At 36.7% G+C, this 20,398-nt stretch overlaps 1 protein-coding gene across 2 annotated transcripts in view; it reads right to left on the minus strand.

Annotated features, from left to right (window-relative positions):
• Positions 1–20,398, minus strand: part of SRSF11 (serine/arginine-rich splicing factor 11) — a 55,805-nt gene that overhangs the window by 5,513 nt on the left and 29,894 nt on the right. For both annotated transcript variants that reach the window (XM_006862414.1, XM_006862413.1), the window contains exons 3-9: positions 19,634–19,767; positions 15,754–15,863; positions 11,676–11,768; positions 11,189–11,238; positions 10,151–10,278; positions 6,029–6,110; positions 5,563–5,694 (exon numbers count right to left, since the gene is read on the minus strand). In XM_006862414.1, coding sequence (XP_006862476.1) covers positions 5,563–5,694; positions 6,029–6,110; positions 10,151–10,278; positions 11,189–11,238; positions 11,676–11,768; positions 15,754–15,863; positions 19,634–19,767 — 729 coding nt within the window. The remainder of the gene's footprint in view (positions 1–5,562; positions 5,695–6,028; positions 6,111–10,150; positions 10,279–11,188; positions 11,239–11,675; positions 11,769–15,753; positions 15,864–19,633; positions 19,768–20,398) is intronic.

Below are 20,398 nucleotides of genomic sequence, written 5' to 3' on the forward strand. Positions count from 1 at the left end.
ATACTTTGTGGTACATGACGTATTTGAATTTTTCATGTTCCTAATATTCTACATAAAAATTCTTTTTGATAGAGCAAGGTAGACTGATGAGAAGATATCATCACAATGTTGGCTAGTTTCTTGGTATTTCAGACGGTGACCATCAGTAGTTTTATTAATTGTCTTTAGGCCTTGAACACTCTTTTCATAGCTGATCTCCTGGTTCCAAACACACCACAACTAAAATCAATCATAGATAACAATTTCCTAATTATTCTTACAAAGGAAACTTCCCAAGTTATTTAGGCCAACCTTCTACCTTTTTTCCTGTTGTTACATTATTTTTGGGAGTCCTGATGTGGCACTGAGGGTTAATGACTATTGGATACTATGACACGAATAGAGCACTCATTCAATGGATTGAAACTACAACCATAGTTGAACTCTACCTGTTATTACCGATATTTGTAAAATTATTTTATTACCTGTAACATCTCCCCAAGATTACCAATATCCCCAAGACCCTGGTCAAAAAGTAGGTAAGATATATTTGTGGAATGATATGTCCTTTACATGCAAAAAGATAGATACAGATCTATCCTCACCTATTTTAGGATCACATTTTGTTATTGTATGCCAAACCCTCTGTACACATACTTTGTGTTCTTCACTCCATTCCTTCCCTTCTCTCATCATTCTGATCCATCAGTTATCATCTTTCTTCATTAAGCCTCTATCATGTAATTCCTAAATTACCTCAACAGCCCTTTGATAGGTCTGTCATGTCGTCCACAAACTAATTCGGAACCCTCTCAGAAAACTTTCTCAGTATAATCCTTAAAGTATTATTGCCTTGTGGATTAAGTACAAGTTAATCCAAGGACTTCTGTTATCACCTTATTGCCTTTTCTGAGTGGATTTCCTGGCAGTACTACACCCAAATCATGCTAACAATTATAAACACCATACTCTGCTTGAAAGCATGTCACCATCAAATCTCAGCAAATCTACTGGAATATGCAGTTGCTTCTCTCATTTAAGTCCCTTTTAACATTATTAAATGGCACTTAACAATGGTCTTGTTATTACTTTCATCCTCTTTTTATACAGCAAGTTCCTTAAGGGAAACCTATCTACAGCCACTGAGCGGATTCTAACTCATAACAACCATATAACGCAGAACAGCACAGCTCCTCCATATGCTGTCTGAGACAGTCAATCTTTATACAGTAACAGACTGCCAAGTCATCTTCCCACACAGTAGAAGCTGGGTTTGAACTGCTGACCTTGTGAAAGCAGTTCAACACTTAACACCTCCTATGCCACCAAAACATGTCGATTTCTTCCTCTATGGCACACAACATGACAAATGCTTCATTGAGAAACCTTTTTTGTCTGAGGAACTGATGATTTACCAAAGCAAATAGAACAAAAAAAAATACTATAGTGACTTGTTGTTGTTGTCAGGTGCCATTGAGTCGGAACTGACTCATAATGACCCCATGCACAGCAGAATGAAACAATGTCCGATCCTGGGCCAACCTCACTACCGCTGCCACACTTGACGCCATCAATGATGCCACCAGGCAGATCCATCTCGTTGGGGGGGGGGGGGTCTTCCTCTTTTTCTCTGACCCTCCGCGTCTTACCCAGCATGACATCCTTCTCCAGCGACTGTTCCCTCCGGACAATATGTCCAAAGTATGAGAGACGAAGCTTAGCCATCCTGGCCTCCAAGGAGCACTCTGGCTGCACTTCTTCCAAAACAGATCTATTGTTTTTTTTTGGCAGTCCACGGCATTTTAAGTATTCTCCTCCAACACCACAACTCAAAGGCATCAATTCTTCTATGGTCTTCCTTATTCACTGTCCAGCTTTTGCATCCATATGAGGTTATTGAAAATACGATGGCTTGGGTCAGGCACACCTTAGTCCTCAAGCTGACATCTCTGCTCTTTTAACACTTTAAAAAGTTCCTGTGCAGCAGATTTGCCCAATGTAATCAACGTTGTCTGATCTCTGAGTGCTGCTTCCACAAGTGTTGATAATGATTTAAAGCCCCATTATTGGATGAACTACTGAATAATGGACTGCTAACTGACCACCTGTCACCCCTTGGAAACCCTATACAGGTTCACTGTGAGTTAGAACCAACTCCATGGCACCCGACAACAAAAACAACCCAAGTACTTGCTCCCATCATTTGATTTATATAGTGACTATCAGTTGTATTTATGGGATTAAATTATGCAATTTAATTAAAAGTATAAAATGACTTTTAGAAATTTAAGGGCAATAATAGATAAAGGTAACTGCTAAAGAAAATATGTACAATTAAACTGCTCTGGTAGCGTAGTGGTTATGAATCAGGCTGTGAACCGCAAGGTCAACAGTTCGAAACTACCAGCGGTTCCGAGGGAGAAAGATGAGGCGTTCTGCTCCCATAAAGATTTACAGCCTTGGAAACCCTGTGCAGGGTCGCTATGCGTCGGAATCGACTCCACGGCACTTAACAACAACAACAACAAATATAGTAACTGTAAATGATAAGGGTAAAATAAAATCCCAGGCACAAGTAACATTCTAAATAAAAGATCTTGGACCTATATCAAAAGACATATTAAATATATATGTTTAACTTGAAATAAAATATGAAGGTTTCTTTCTTTCCTTTTTAGAAATTTTCACTTTAATTTCCTTGCCCCAAATCATGGGCTAAACACTACTCTTTGTATGATTCAGTATGCATACAGCAATCCTTAACAAATGTTTAAGTTGCTTAAAGAAAAGAAGCATTCTTGTATAACTCTTCAGCATGCCACAAGGAATTACTGGTAGCACGATATCCTTAGCAGTGGTTGACAGAAAAGGAAGAGGTAGTAGAACACCTAAGAATTCAAACCTAATAAATTCTACCCAGATATTCAGTTTAAAGCTGAAGTTTCAGTTTATAAAAGAAAAAGACTCCTAAATTTTCAATTATCTTCTTTTTCTTTTCCCCAATAATGTACCCTTTCATACCTCTTATTAAGGAGCTCTGGTAGCGTAGTGGTTACGACTCGGGCTGTGAACCGCAAGGTCAGCAGTTCGAAACTACCAGCTGCTCCGCGGGAGAAAGATGAGGCTTTCTACTCCCGTAAAGATTTACACCCTCGGAAACCCTGTACAGGGTCGCTATGAGTCGGTTCCGACTCCACGGCACATAACAACAACAACAACAACAACAACAACATCCTTAAGTAAAAGTATCTCGTGTCTTATATGACATGCATTTGTCTCTTCATTCAATGTTAACATTGTGTATCTCAGCAATAAACAAACATTCATAAAAAGAATGAACCAAATTAACACCTAATTCAATATCTCTAATAACAATAATAATAAAAAAGAGCAGCAATGCAAGCCTACAGCCACCAGAAGAAATTTTATTAAAGGCTGTCATTAAGTACTGTCAAGTTGATTTGAACTCATAACGACCTTGTAAAGGGTTTTTGAGGACTGACTAAGTTTTAGAGTTTGAACCACTGACCTTGTGGTTCAAAAGCAGACCTTGTGGTATGCTGCTTAATCTACAACCCCACACCAAGACTCCATAATGTTTTACTGTTATGGAGAACCTATACAATCAATAAGTGCCACCCAGTTGGTTCTAACTCACAGCGACTCTTTATAGGGTTTGTGAGGCTGTAAATCTTTGCAGAAACAGAAAGCATCATCTTTCTCGTGCAGAGGCTGGTGGGCTCGAACCACTGAACTACTTGCGGTTCACAGACCAGTGTTTATCCGACAATGCCACCCAAACTACAATATAATACGACAGAAGAATTGTACTCCAACAAATAAAGCTATTAGAAATGGACAAATAACTCAAAGCACACTACCTGCTTACCTAAAATAACAAACTGAAACAAAACTTTTAACAGTACTACAACAAAACAGAAATTGTTCAAGGCATTAAAAAACTCCCAACAAAAAAGTCTGGGCTCAGATAGCTTTATTGGTTAATTCTATCAAATACTCAGAGAAGAGATGACACCAATTCTACTTAAACTATTCCAGAACACAGAAATAATGGATATGTTGGTGTTTTGTTAAGTACCACTGAGTTAATTCTGACTCACAGTGATCCTGGTAAAGCGATTTCTAAGGAGTGGCTTGTGGGTTTGACCTGCCGACCTTATGGTTAGCAGTCCAGTGATTATCCTACAGTGCCACACCAGGACTCCACACAGTTCGTAGAGTGAGCAAATCTCAAGTGCGCGTATGTGTCAAACACAAATAGATTTTTGTCAATTCTGTAAGAAATCTGCCAAGCCTGTTTTGGAAATAAGAAACCAATGTGGATTAAATGTAAAACCTAGAACTATATGGATCATCAATGAAAAAAAGGATAAACAGGGATTCTGATACATGGCATAAATATATTATTATCAAGCATAACTGAAAACACACAAAGAGGAGCAGACAAAGTAGATGACTGTGATCTCCTAAAAATTAGACACTCATATACAACAAACGATTTCACCAAAGACTAGGAAGCTAACTCAAACTTGGAAAAAAATTTTGGCAATGACATGAGAAAATGGGATTATTCTCTAAAATTTATAGAACATTTCACAGCACAAAGAAGACAAATACTACAATTAAAATCTGGGTAGCGGACTCAACAGGCACTTCACCAAATATAACATATGGATGGCCAACAAATGCTAACGATCAGTAGTCATTGTTGTTATTAAGTGCCATCTACTCTGTTCTGACTCATAGCAACCTTGTATAGGGTTCCCGAGGGGTAGCTGGTAGATTTCAACTGCTAACCTTGCAGTTCAAACAGACCCTGAAGTCTGGTGTTTATCCTACAGCGTCACAACAGGAATACATTAGCCTTTGTATTTTCAATTGCTGTAGTGTTGGTTCCAAACCATAGTGACCCTAGATAGGGTTCCTGAGTAGCAACTGGTGGCTTTGAACTGCTGACCTTGCAATCCCAAGCTTTATATTCTGAAGCGCCTCATCAGGACTCCCATGAGATGCCATCTTACCCAAGCATTAATACCAAACTTAAAGTTGGAAACAAAAATACTATATGACCCAGCAATCTATCTACTTGGAATATTCCCTCAAGAAATGAAAGCCATGACACAAATAAATGGAGACAGCATAGATGCCCAACAACAGAAGAATGGTTAAACAACTTTGGTATATACACACAATGAAATATTATCTGACATTGAAGAATAATGAATATGTGAAACACTGCATGATAAACCTGGAAGACATTATGCAGTGAAATCAGTCAGACAGAGAAGACGGTTAATAAAAATTAAGAACAATAAAAAATCTACAAAAGACAAATGTATGGAGACTTAATTATATTAGTGGTTACCAAGAGTCATAGCTTGGTGGGGCACTGAGCTTCTCTTCTATTAAGGATGGCAAGAAATTTTAGGAAAGAAAGATGATGATTAAACAATATGATGAAAATAATGTCAGTGAAAGTTTCATAGTTACTGAAAAGTTTTAAGAATAAAAGCAGTATCAAAATCCACACAACTGCACCCCAAAAAGCTAAGTCTGCTATACCTGGTTTTGGATGTACTCCTTGATCTTCTACCTCTTTCTCTGGAATGAGATCGTCTCCGTCTTGGACTTTTGGATCGTCGTCTACTCCTTGACTTAGAATGTGATCTCCTCCGCGATCTGCTTCTGGATCGCCTAATGTAAAAACAATGCAATGTAACATAAATAAACAGAAGTCAATTTTGTTTAGTATTTAGAGAAAAGATTCAGACATATGGGCTAGTAACTAACAAGAGGAAGAAATTTCCTTCTTGTCACTGCCACTATTACTCCATACAGTAAACATCTTGGATATTTTAAGGTAATACTGTGTGTTAACACCTGATCTCCTTACCTTTTATATGCATTAGACTACACCAGTGTTTACAATACACCTTTCCCAGGAGATAGTGGGTTAGTTGGCATCAAATTAAGGATCAAACATGTTATGTTTGTCTGAGATACAATTATATACAAAATATAATCTAACCTATGTCTAGAAGATGAGGGAGTCCTCCTCCTCCTAGAACGTGATCTTGATCTTGAATGTCTTCGTTTTTCTTCTTTCTTATCTGTATTACAAGAAATTTGGATTTAGAAAATTTCAAATCAGACGATTCTCCCAGTTTAATAGTTAATTTAGTAATTCCTTTATGGTTTCAGTTTACACATATATTTTTAATGTTATATGCAATCATTTTACAACCAGAATATTCAAGTTTACTGAAGTGATATAAATCATCTAGGCTTTCAGTAGATCCAAATTAGACTTCTGATTCTCAGCTAAAGGCTCCATACATTTGCATGATCTCAAGGGTGTGACAGTCTTGCAAGTGAAATTTTGATAATAAGTATCTTTTCTCTTTCTTCAGATTTATTTTTATGAGGGCTTTATAAAGGAGTCCATTTTCCTCTCCTGGGTTGTTATAGTTATTGGTAGGTACTATTAAGCTGGAGCCCTGGTGTGGCACTGTGGGCTAGCTAATATGTCAGTCAGAAAAGTCGTTTGAACTGCAAGGTCTGTGGTTCAAGCTGACCAGCTACTCCTTGGAAACCCTATACAGGGTTGCTATGGGCCGGAATCGACTTAACAGCACTTAAAAATAATTAAGCCGATACTGAATCCATATAACAGAAAGAACCATCCTACGAAATTTTTTAAAAACTTACTTTGAATTGAGTGAAGGTTTACAGAGCAGATCAGCTTTACATTCAGCAAGCCATACTCTGTTGCATCTCAATGACTGAAATCCCCTCCATGTAACAAGTTATGCCACTTCTTCCTTATGGTTTTTATTTCCATTCTACCCTCATTTCCAATACTGCTAAACTTTGTCCTTAGGTAAAGTTGTCCTTTTGATCTGGAATGGTTGACCATTTCACAGTGAATATATTTTACTAGTGCTGTTCCCCATACCTAACTATCTACTGCTTGGTTGAAAAAGTCACCAGGGTGAATTTCTTTCCAGACCTAAGTGTGGCGAAAGGACAACTGTCTGTTGTTTCTCCAGTCTCTTTCTGACCAGTAAACTTGGTCTTTCAGAGCATTAGCTAGTGGTGGCCAGGCATCATCTATGTAGCTCTTCTGGTCAAGTCGTGGACTGTTGTCCTTACCATTAAGCCACCAAACTAAATGATTTCAAGCATCTTTTTCACTCTTTTTTCCTTTGTACATGGAGAGCAACAGTTGCACCTTCAATGGCCACTCATGAGCTTTTTAAGACTCCAGTGGCTATTCTGGTAGAGTACTGGTTACGAGTCAGGCTGCCAACTACAAGGTCAGCAGTTCAAAACTACCAGCTGTTTCACAGAAGAAAGATGAGGCGTTCTGTTCCTGTAAAGATCTACAGCCCCAAAAACCTTGTACAAGGTAGCTATGAGTGGGAATTGACTCCACAGTACTTAAAACAAATGGCTACTAACCAAGTTACATTGTAGAAGACTGTCTTTCGGGATTTTGGCTGTAATTTTTATGGAAGTAAATCAGTAGAACTTCTCCCAGAGCTGTTTTAGGTTAGGTTCAAATGGCCAATCTTTCAGTTAACAGTGAAGCGCTAAGTATTTGGCCATCAGGTTTTCTAAATTCTACCTTCCCAAACAGCTACCACTGAGCAAGAGTTAGACTTAACTACCATAATTTATGTATTGGTTAACATCTTTCCAGCCAGTATCTAACAATAAAATATGTAATAAATCAAAACATTATTTTTAGCTGCCATCCAGTTGGCCTGTGACTCATGGAGACCCCACGCACAATGGAACAAAACATTATCTGGACCATGGTTAGTTTTGGACCATTGTGATTTTCAGGGTTTTCATCTGGTTGATCTTTGGAAGTAGACTGCCAGGCTTTTGTTCCTAGTCTTTATGTGAAAGTTCCTTTGAAATCTGCCCTTCATCTTATCAATATGTAAACCTCCACTGACACCGTGGGTGGGAGTGTTCTTTGTACATAATGTGCAGTGGCCAGGAATTAAATACAAATCTCTTGCACGGAAAATAAGAAATCTCCACTGAATCACCAATGCTCCAAGCTTCTTCCAAAACTTTAATTCTTGGTCCTGCAAAATATATATTATGCATGTGAATGGGTTTGCAAGGCAAGGATAGCTCGTTATTTATTTTCTTTCTCTACTACTAAACTCTGTGCTCCAAGAAGGAAGCTCAGTATCTGATCCCTGGATTCCAGAAAGCCGTAATCCATTCATAGTTTGTCCTACTTTTGAGACAGAATTGGTTTTAATTCAACAACTCTTATCGTGGAATCTACCTAAGGTTGTTCCTCTTTTTCACACAATTTTAAAATTAGAACCAGAGCTGTAACAGAATTATTTCCTTACTTTTAAACAGATGAACTTCCTTTACAATAAGGACCTAATGAGAAATGTATTTAGAAGTGAGGAGAGAGATTTCATCTCTTGTACTTTGGACATATTTTCAAGAGGGACAAGTCCTTAGCAAAGGACATCATGCTTAGAAAAGTGGAGGGTCTGCAAAGAGGAAGACCCTTAATTAGTTGGGCTGGCACAATGGAAACAAACGTGACAATAATTGTGACGATGGCACAGGACTGGACAGTGTTTCGTTCTCTTGTGCACAGGGTCCCTACGATTAAGAACCGACTTGATGGCACCTAACGGGAGAAATAAAGTCATTGAAATCTTTATGCTTTATATCAAAGTGAGATTCTTTCATATTTATATCACTTCATTAATATGATAACAAACTTTTGTGAAACGTCAATTATCAGTAATTATCCAAAAGCTTAAACATTAAAACAGTTCATAGATAAAACTACTTTCAGTAAAGAGATTTCAGTAAGAAAAATAAAGAGAGTATAGTATCCTGGATCTGCTAGTTACGTACTTAAAACCTACAGCTTGCTGGCTATGGGCAAATTAAATTTTGTTGATTAACTGAGACAACACATATATTTATCTAATTTAAAAGTATTTACTATTAATACTATTGTTGTTAAGTACTACAGAGTTGATTCTGACTCAGAGTGCCCCTGTACATGGTTTTCAAAATGCCAGCAGCTCAAATACAAACCCCATTAGTAGTTCTGCAAGAGAAATAGGTCACAACCTGCTTCCATAATTATTCATGCTTGGAAAGTTCTACTCTGTCTTTAAAGGTTGCTATGAGTTGGAACTAACTTAATGGCGCATAATAATAAAGTATGTATTAAAAATTCCCTTTACTAAGAAATGAGTAATGTAACATTTAATGGGGAAAATAAATAGTCAGAACTCAAAATACAAAAATATATCATCAGAAAATGGGATAACCATTTATTTCACCTCAAATAGACAATCGGCAAAGTATTTGCTCTTTCTCCTCAGAAACCCTGTACAGGGACGCTTCTGACTCCACGGCACATCACCACCACCACCACCACCACCACCAAATGGCAAAATGAAAAGCAACTTCACTAGATTCTCTAAGCCAAACAAACAGTAAAGTATCAATTAGGCTACCTCAACTATGCAAATATGATGATAAACATCAAAACAATACTGACATTTTGGACTGGACTGTTGTTTTGTTGTTCCATGCGTTACAGGATGTTTAAAGTGTCTGTCTCTTTTGTTGTTCACTGCTGTCAAGTAGATTCCAACTCATAGTGACCCTGTGTAGGGTTTCCATGAAGTGGCTGGTGAGTTTGAACTACCGACCTTGTTGTTCCAATTGACCTCCTTTGGTACCACTCCAGGCCTCCAAACTCTCTGGTAGTGGTGGTGGTTACGTTCCAACTCATAGTGACCCTGCACAGGGTTTTCGAGACTGTAAATCTCTATGGGAGCAGAAAGCCTCATCTCTCTCCTGTGGAATCGCTGGTAGTTTTGAACTGCTGAACTTGAGGTTGGCAGCCCAACTTGTAACCACTACGCTACCAGAACTCCTTTCAAGTGTCTCTAGATATCTCCAAATATACATGAAACAACAGTCTCTTCTCCCTTCAATTATCATTGCACCATGATTTTTATGAGACTTTGGAAATTTAGAAAATGAGTTAGTGTATAGAAAAGCATTTCTGAATGTAGGTTAACAATTTTATCTACAAATCATAAAGATTAAGATTAGACACAATTGTACAAACACATCTTACCTGGCTCTATAGCAGCAGAAATTAGGGACTGTGCTTCTCGTACTCTTTTCATGGCTTCCTCTATTTCTTTACTAGAAGTATCTGATTTCAGACTTGGTGAAACAAGACCAGCAGCTACATGATTCAACCTGAAATAGAATTAAAAATGGAAACATGAAATACTTTTACATGTTTACCAGTGAAATATTTTACAAATTGGGTAGCAGGTACGAGCGTGGTCTAAGGGCCACTAACCATAAATGGTTTGGAGGCACGAGCTTGGTCTAAGGGCTATTAATCATAAATGATTTGGAGGCAGGTGATTCCATAAGGTAAGTACTGGATTGCAAACCACAAGGTTGGCGGTTCGAGCTCACTAGCTGTTCCATGGGAGAAAATAAGGCTTTGTGCTCCCTCTAAGATTTAAAAACCTTATACAGTTTTTAAATCAATATGAATTGGAATAGACTAAATGAAACTTAGCAACAACCACCACAACCATGGATGTTAGATGAATGATCTCATTCCCTTTTCTTCCGAGCTCTTACTTATTGACCCACATTAAATTAAGGGGAAACAGAGTTGAATGTATGAAAGAATTACCCATTCTTGAATTTGTTTTGTAGTAAGTAGGATACAATTTTAGTTATAGTATGAACATTTATCAAAACACCTAATAAAAGATACTGGCTATTATTACATAATATGTACTAATTTCTGTCAACTCTAACTAGCTAACTCTTATTCAACCTTCAGGGCTCAGCCTCTTTCATACTCAAACTAGTTCATCCTCCTAAAATTTCCGTAACATTTTTTGTGTAACTATATTTTAATGTTTGATTATGTATAAATGATATAAGGGCAGGGACTCATAGTAAGCACTTTATTTTTTGAATGAATAAGCTTAACATAGTACTTAATTCTTCCAATGATTCTGATAAACTATATTGTATCCATTGCCTAACATAAGGTAACTTTCTTATCATTTTAAATGATTGATTTTTAAGTATCTATCACACCCTGCTTTTATAACCCATGTAAACAAAGAAAAACCCTTACTTGGGATCAACAGTACTCATAAGCTTCAATAACTGATCTGCGGCAAGAGACTGCAAAAAAACACATATAATAGCAGTAATACATAAAATAATACTTGACTGGTATTTATTTCCTCTTGCTAATTTTAAGACTTTCTGAAGGTAAAATTTTAAAGAAATGTAACATATAAGACTGCAAAAAAAAGAGTCTAAATTACAACGAAAGAAAAGAAACATTTAAAAGTGTTAAGACAAATTATATACCTGCTTTCCCAGCCTCTTATAACTGTTTTCTGATTCCATGACATGACATGAAACTATTACTTACTGTGAAATATATAAAGCCAGAAATTCTTTAATGAGAAAAAGACTAATTAAATTCAGTGATTTAAAAATTTTTTAATAAGTTTATATTATAAAAATATTACTACTCCTGAAATGAAATTAATAGCAATTAAATAAATTTTTTAATTATTTAAAATGGGCTCAATGTTGAAAAGAAGTTATACCTGAGAGTTCAAGTTTGCTCCAGGAAGCCCAAGAGCAGCAAGGGCAGGATCAAGAGTAGGAGCTCCCAAAGCAGCCAATGGAACAGCGCCAATCTGTGAAATTCAAATTTTACTTACTTTAAACTTCATTTCTATTCCCTATAGTATGCTGTTGTTAAGTGTCGTGGTGTCAGTTCTGACTCAGAGACCCCGTCCAGGGTTTCTGTGGAGCAGCTGATGAGCTTGCACTACCAACCTTGCGGTTCACACTACTATGCAGTCCAGCCCATTATCCCAGAGCATCACATCAGTAACTTTTCCTGTAAAGGTCAGGTAGCAAACAGTTTTGAAAAGTTTGTAGGTCTTGTAGCCTTTGTTGCAGCTTTGAAACTCTTGCCATTATAGCACAAAAACAGGTTCGTGGTTCCTGGTGTGAAGTTTCTGGACTCTTGACTTTTAGGATGGCACATCTTTCCCAGTAATTGCAGTATATTTTACCCCCAAAACCAAGATACAGGAAAAAAATACATTTTTTCAGTGTACTCTTGGATCAAATATAATAATATTTTATAGCTCCAAATCCTCTTTGCTTTCAAGAGTCCTGGTGACAGTGGTTAAAGCACCAACTGCCCAAGAAAAGATCAGCAGTTTGAACCCCACACCAAGGGGGGGGCTCAACTGGCAATGGGTTTTGGTTTGCCTTATTTTGTGTTACTAGAGACAGTACTCAATAAATATTTCTGCTTTGATAGCTTGCCTGATACTAATTCAGCTTTGTCTATAGAGGACACTGTGAAGTCTCTGGTTATTGTGGGATACTCATTGCTTTTCCTCAGTTACCAGTAAGTAACTACCCAGACTCAGCAAGTTATATGGGCACCCTGAGAACTGGTTCACCATCCATCCTTTACAAGGAAGTCTGAACTTAAGCTTTTAAAAGGAATCACCTCATCTAAATGAGATTCTTCCTTGTATTCTTTCTCAGTACCAGAAGTAGTGGTTGTTGCAACTAGTACTTATGTATTCTTTATCATTCTTCTAGTAACAACACAGTTATTATTTAATAATTTCAAAACCTTTACAGAAAGACTAAAAAAACCATGAAATTTTCCTACCAACTGTTTGAAGGCCCCCTGCATTACACTTTCTATGTTCAAACTACTGTCTTCTGATATAATTCTGATTAATTTAACATATACAAAATTTGTAAAATGCTTGTGGACTTTAGTGACAGTTTGAAGTTCTATACATGTTATTTCTTTAATTACGAAAGTGTCTATGATTTAACTATTTACTGATTATGAGAAATACACTGTTGAACTGAGGTGTCTTGCATGTTGCTATGAATCGGGAAGCTATGCATAGGTATTTTGAATACCAAAAGGGTCAGTGACGGTGGACAGGTTTCCGTGTTGTATTGTTAAGTGCCGTTGAGTCAATTCCAACTCATAGCGAACGTGTATAGTGTTTCCAAAGAAGGGCTGGTGAGTTTGAGCTGCTGACCTTGCAGTTCAGTGCACTGACCAACAGCACGATACCAAGACAGACTAGAAAGAAGGTAAAGATCGACTACTTTCGAACATTTAGTCATTGAAAATCTCTACAAATAGCAGTGGAACATTGTCAGATAGCATGAGAATATTGAAACACAAAGAGCAACAGAATACTGTCAAATATAGTGCCAGAATATGAGCCTCAACTTCCAATGCTGAAGGATTCTTTTGGCAAAATCTTGAATGATGCAGAAAGCATAAAAAGAAGTAAGGAATACAGAGTCACTGTACCAAAAAGAAATGGTAGATGATCAACCATTTCAAGAGGAAGCATATAATCAAGAGCCACTGATACTGAAGGAAGAAATCCAAGATGCACTTAAGGTATCAGAAAAGAACAAGACTCTTGGAATTGATGGAATATCTTTTTAACAAACTCACGTGGCACTGGATGCACACACTAATCTATGCCAAGAAATTGAAAGAAAACTACCTGGACAAATGATTGGAAGAGATCTGTATTGTGCTCATTCCAGAGAGAGGTGACCTCATGGAACACAAAATCATTAATATCGCATGCAAGTAAAATTTTGCAACAGTACATTGACTGGGAACTGTTAGACACTCAAGTTGGATTCAAAGGATGAGGAACGAGGAGTATCATTGCTGACATCAGAAGGATCTTGGCTGAAAGCAAAGTAATATCAGACAGATGTTTCCTTGTGCTTTACTGACCATACAAAAGCTTTGATTATGTGGAACATGTTACGCTATGGACAATATTACAGAGAATTAGTATTTCGGGACATTAATTATGCTCATGAGTAACCTGTATGTAGACCAAGAGGCAGTTGTTTAAACAGAACAAGGTGACAATGAATTGTTTGAAATTAGGAAAGGTATGTGCCAGGTTTGTATCCTTTCAACATACTTATTATATCTGTATGATGAGTAAATAATAAGAGAATCTGGATTATAAAACAACTGTGGCATCAGGATTTGAGGAAGACCCATTAACGACTTGTGATATGCAGATATCATACAACCTTGCTTACCGAAAGTGAAGAGGACTTAAATGAACTTACCCAGTATGGGCTGCACACCTCAATGTATATAAAGGAAAACAAAAATCCTCACCACTGGATCAATAAATAACATCAATATAAACTGAGAAAAGACTGAAGTTGTCAGACATGATTTTGATTGAATTAACCATCAACACACAAGAACTCAAATGATGTAATAGCCCAGGGGCAATCTGCTGCACAAGACTTCTTTAAAGTGTTCAAGATCAAATATGTCAGTGTTAGGACTACGTTGTGCCTGATTCAAGCCATGGTGCTTTCAATGACCTCATATGAAAGTCAGACAATGAGTAAAGAAGATTGTAGATGAATTCATGCATTTGAGCTATGGTACGGAGGAGAATTTAAAACTACCATGGACTGCAAAAACAACAAATAAATCTATGTCGGAAAAAGTACAGCTAGAATGTTCCTTAGAAGCCAAGATGGCGAGACTTCCTCTCCAATAATGTAATAATCAAATGTATTATCAGGAGGGACCAGTACCTGGAGACGGACAGCGTGCTTGGTAAAGTCAAGGGTCAGCAAAAAAGAGGAAGACACCACGCCCCAATGAAATAGATTAGCACAGTGGTAGCAGCAATGGGCTCAAGCACAGGAAAGGGCAGTGCCTCATTCTGCTGCGTATAAAGTTGCTCTGAATCCACATCTGACTATAGCAACAACATATAATTTTATGCTTCAAAGGATTTAGAAAACACCTAGATTTCCATTTTACACCCCAAAAAACTAGAGGTCCAGGTGTGGTGCTCTATTATAAACAGTGGAATGCTAACCACAAGGTTGTGGTTCAAACTCACCAGCCACTCCTTGAAAACCCCATACAGCAGAGGGTCACTATGAGTTGGACAACATGCCTGGATAGCACTTAAGAGATAAGTCAATACCCTAAACTTGGGACTTCTATTCTAATGCTCTTTCCATTATACTATGTTCTCCTGCTCACATAAGAATTAACAGAAACAATCACTTTTGCAGGGATGACAACAAAATAAAATGCTGTTATGAAATTCTGAGGTTCATTATATACTACTTTTGTTTATTTCACTATAAGAAACTGCTGACCAGTTAAAGTCTCTTTGAATGGTTAGAATGGATGCTGGTTATAGTGCCGTTAGTTAGAAAATTGTACGCTTCTTACATTAATAGGGTTAGCAATAAAATCCTGTAGAAACTTTCTCTAACTCTATTTCATCTGCCCACACTAAATATCCCCATCAAGAATCCATCTGTATTTTAAAGTAACCTACTTAAGTGAACGCCTAAAGATGTTTCTGAAGTGGGTGAAAGGAAGAAGGCTTTGTAGAAAGTAGGCTCTAAAGAGTACTGACCTTCAGTTTTCTTTTCCTCTATTACCCAAAGCAAAAAGTGCAAAATTCTAAGACACTTGTTTTTAACTCTTCATGATTCAATGCAACCTTTGATATATCATGCACACGTGACACTGGTCTATGAACTAGAGTCATACGGTTTAAGCATGTTTAGCTGTATCCACAATTTAAAATCTAACAGAACTTATACCTGGGTAAGTGGATTAGGAGTAGGCAGGAGTCCACCACCAGGCAGAAGACCTGCCACTGCGTTAGCTGGTGCCAACAGAGACAAAGCCTTAGTCTCATCAGGAATAACTCCTGCAGAGAAATATCCTTCCATTAGAACACAATCTTTTTCAAGACAGAAAACACACAAAAAACACCCAGAAAATGTCTCCCTGATACACCACCTGAGTTTGTTGAAAGTACTTATGTTCGCTAAAATATAAAACTTGATTTCTATGATTATTTATCATTAATTTTATGTCAGAATGAAACTTCAATGTGTGAAAATCTGTTTCCTTTTTCTCTATAAATGGTTAAGTTTCTAGAGTAAAAAAAATAGCACAATACACACTACTTTTTTTTGTTAACACTGCCAAGATTTCATCACCTGTACTCGATTTTTAAGTCATGAACCAAACGTAAGCAAGCACAGTCGGTTCTCCAGGGATGTGCTCTCAACTTTCAAAAGCTGTTTTATGAACAACGACTCGTGTCGGCTGCTTCACTATAAAGCACACAGAAAAATCAAGATACACAAGACAAAAAAAGTTTGATTTAGGGGTTAATAATATGGTACAGTTACTATGGTTTTTTTTTTTTTTTTTTACACCTACCATATAAATTTTGTAAAAATTAAGAGAAGAAAAGTATGTAAAGGAAATAATCTGTTGGAATAAGGAGTAGGGCTTTTGCTGACTCATGAAAATGAATGTTTCTGAAGGTCTCTGAATACACTCAGGATACGTGTGTGGAAGTGAGTGAAAGATAAAGAGAGAGAATAGGTAAACAACATGGCACATTCCTTACCTGTACAGTAAAATACTTTATTTCCAACATGTGCCATGCCAACCATACCAAAAAATGCTTTTATATATAGTATCAGTTCAAACACTGACTTAGTCAAACTCCTTAAGCAAAAAAAAAAAAAAGAAAAAAAAAAAAAGAAAAAAGAAAGAAAAAAAAGACATGTATTTCTGCTTTAAAGCCTAATCTGTGTATTCAGATAAAATCTAAGGGTCCTATTGACAAATATTTATGTAGACAATTTAAATTCTATCCAACAGCAAAAGCCCTATACAGATGGATTAATCTGTTAATGTGCCCAAGCCCCCAAAATGAGAGTTCAATAATACAATTAAACTACATTATTTGCAAATACCAGTAGTATTTCTGTAATACATATTAAGAAACTGCATCTCATCATAAAACATACAATATGTACAGGGCACTTAAGAGAAACTGGATAAGCTGCAGAAGAAAACTGTTGGGTGGTATTTTCAGCAGGGCCTGGTATATAGTTCAGGCTGAACCAGGGAAAAGAACTGTAAAACACAACAACAAAAAAGAAAAACCACTGTTAAATAAAGGTAATGGTTCCTTCCACCTATACTGAGAAGTGCCGATAATATCAACAAATGTATACTACACAGCACTGTTATCTTGCTTGTGTCAGAGCTGTCATCAATTTAGATACCAAGAGTTATGGAGGGGGAGGGAGAAGATAAATTTAGGTATAGGGCATTAATGCATCAATATTAACAAACCTACAAAGATTATGGGATAATTTTGCATGCAAAATTATGTTTCAAGAGGATATATCAACATCTTACTCAAATTAGTGCATTTGCAATATTTCTGGCAAACTAAAATCCTCTTGAATTTATTTATTGTGAGACACCTGATAGAAGATCTGCATCCATTAAAAAAAATCATGCATCTGATCCTCTGATTAAAAAAAGACTATTTAAAAATAAACTACAATTTAAAAATAGCAATGAGGCCCCTCACCAGTTAATTTTCATGCGTCAAGAGTATTTTTTTTACTGCTGCTTTGATAGAACCATGAAATACTGCATGAATGTGTAGAAATGAAAGAAAAAGAAACAGACAAAAGAAACAAACATTAACCAAGAAACCTAAATAACCCCCAAAACAATTACTATTAAGAGCTCCTTCCAAATCCAACTATCTCAATTAATACTAACCCTTACCACATACTTTGTCTTTATTATTCTAAAACACTGACCAAGAGCCAACACCTAAGTGTCAGAGCTAGAACCACTGAATGGTGACTGAGTATATTATTTACGTGACAAGATTAATACAGAATATCATACCAGATATTAAATATACAAAAAATAGATTCCCACATAAAATATGATAATTCTAGATATACTCCCAAATATTCCACTTGCAAAAATAGATCTAGAGAAATTATTATAGTGTAAAAAGATTTCTGAAAACCAGTATGATATACTGCATTATGTCCAGGGCTTGTGGGCTATCAAGTCTTAGCCAATACAAATTCTCTAAACTTAAAAACTAAAATGTTTTGCTGATTACTCATATGACTTGACCTTTTACCCAAGACCTATGATCTATCTATAAATCTTCTTGAACTTAAATTTTATAAAATTTCTCTTGGTAATATGTCTTATCCTACAGTAGACACACTGGCATAAAAGAAATTGCTAAAGCAAAATAGACTAAAACAAAAGTTCATCAGTTTTTGTTTTTAAAATAAAACCTTAAAACTGGGCCCATACACCTTATGATCATGTAGGCAGATGTGCTATTATAATATAGCATGCCTTAAACAATCTATGAAAGTTCATTTCTCAGAAAACCAGAAGCAATTTCTCTAAGCTTTTAAGGACCAGACATTTTACAAGGCATGATATGCAAATGTTCACATTGGTATTGAAAGATCTATGTTAGCATCTAAAAACAACAATATAGAAATTCTGCTTTCACTGACCAGTTCTTTAAGGGCAAAGCATTTAAATCCTGGTCAGTATATTAATTATTAATTTAAAATCCAATAAACTTAAAATATGTAAATGATTTGTTTGATCAAACTTATAGTTACCAAAGAGCAAACCAAGGAACAGTACATTGGGAACAAAACTAAGTATAAAATATGCCTTAGAAAGTTTTATAAAGTGGCATTAAAATAGTGCTGTCTTGTCGCAGTGGTTTTTAGAACCCCCAAAACCTGCTTTTTCCTGTCAAATTGCTTTAACAGCCTAAAATGTAAAAAGAGAGAAAATGTAGTTAACAAATGGTTACACCAGGAAAACACTTGGGGGGACTTGAGTGCTTGCTGGCCTTTAGTTAATGTCTAGAATCCCCTGTAGCTGCAGAGGACCCACTGTTTTTCAGTCATCTGGAAGGGTTTTGCATTTGCCTTCTCCACTACAAAAATCACACACACAAATAACAGAGAGAAGAATTTATTATTTAGAGATTTCTAGAAAATATAGCAAGAATGAACAAGAAAATCTGGTATAAAACAAAATACCCAGTGCCCATTTGGCACCTAAGCTATATGAAATCTTGAACTTTTTGCAGAAACCAAAATATTGCAACCCTTGGTATACTGGAAGAATTTAAGATGGGATTTTTTTCTTAAGTCTTCAGGGAGAGAACACAATCAGAAAATGAAACTAACCTAGTCATATATTTAAACCAGTCATGCATTTATTTGAAAGCTTCTGTGTTAGTCTGCACAGTGCGAACTGTTGGCCATCTGGACTTTTTCATAGGACTCAACATTAAGTTTACTAAATAGATGTATCTTAGAGAATTGTAACTAGGGATATTACTTTAGGCAACTTAAAAAATGTTTTAAAAAGAAAACAAAAAAATACCTTATAAAAGCAGTATCTGATTTATAATTTTTAGAATAATAATAAAAAAAAAAACTGTTAGCAATATAATATGGACCACAGTATAACAAGGGTTTGAAAACGTTAATAGCTTAAATTTTTAAATATGTGACTAACACTCACTCTGTAACTACACTGAGGTAGATTAGATGGTCATCATAGGATGCCATATAGGTAGTTAAACAAAGCACAAACCTTCTGCATATGGTACGACTATCAAAGCTCTGTCAACGAAGACAGTGTTTGTCAGATGCTGTGCCACAACTGCTGAATCGGGATCATGGAACTTAACAAAGCAGACACGGGATGAGACTGGCAAAGGTGAATCACTGAAAAACAAAAAAACATAAAAGAAAATATCATCTGTAACACAAACCTGCAATCCACAAAATAATACATGTATTTCTAAAGTTAATGAAAGGAGTTCTGCTCTGGTAGCATTGTGGTTCCGAATCGGGCTGCGAACCGTAAGGTCAGCAGCTTGAAACTACCAGCTGTTATGCAGGAGAAAGATGAGGCTATCTGCTCCCATAAAGATTTATAGCCTCGGAAACCCTGTACAGGGTCACTATGAGTCGGAATTGACTCCATGGCATATAACAACAACAAAGCAAATGAGCAGATAAAAATATAGAACTGTATGCTGTTGTTATTAAGTGCCACTGAATCAGTTCCGACACATAGTGACCCTATATAAAGGAGCTCTGGTAGCGCAGTGGTCACGAATTGGGCTGCTAACCTCAAGGTTGGCAGTTCGAAACTACCAGCTGTTCCACGGGAGAAAGATGAGGCTTTCTGCTCCCATAAAGACTTACAGCCTCAGAAACCCTGTGCAGGGTCACTATGAGTTGGAACCGACTCCATGGTACTTGACAACAATAAGAACTCCTTGGAGTCTTGGTGTGGCGCTGTGGGCTGATGCGTCAGACTGCAAAATCTATAGTTCAAGCTCACCATTTG

The sequence above is a fragment of the Chrysochloris asiatica genome, unplaced genomic scaffold (assembly GCF_000296735.1).
Source record: "Chrysochloris asiatica unplaced genomic scaffold, ChrAsi1.0 scaffold00048, whole genome shotgun sequence".
NCBI classification, from domain to species: domain Eukaryota; kingdom Metazoa; phylum Chordata; class Mammalia; order Afrosoricida; family Chrysochloridae; genus Chrysochloris; species Chrysochloris asiatica.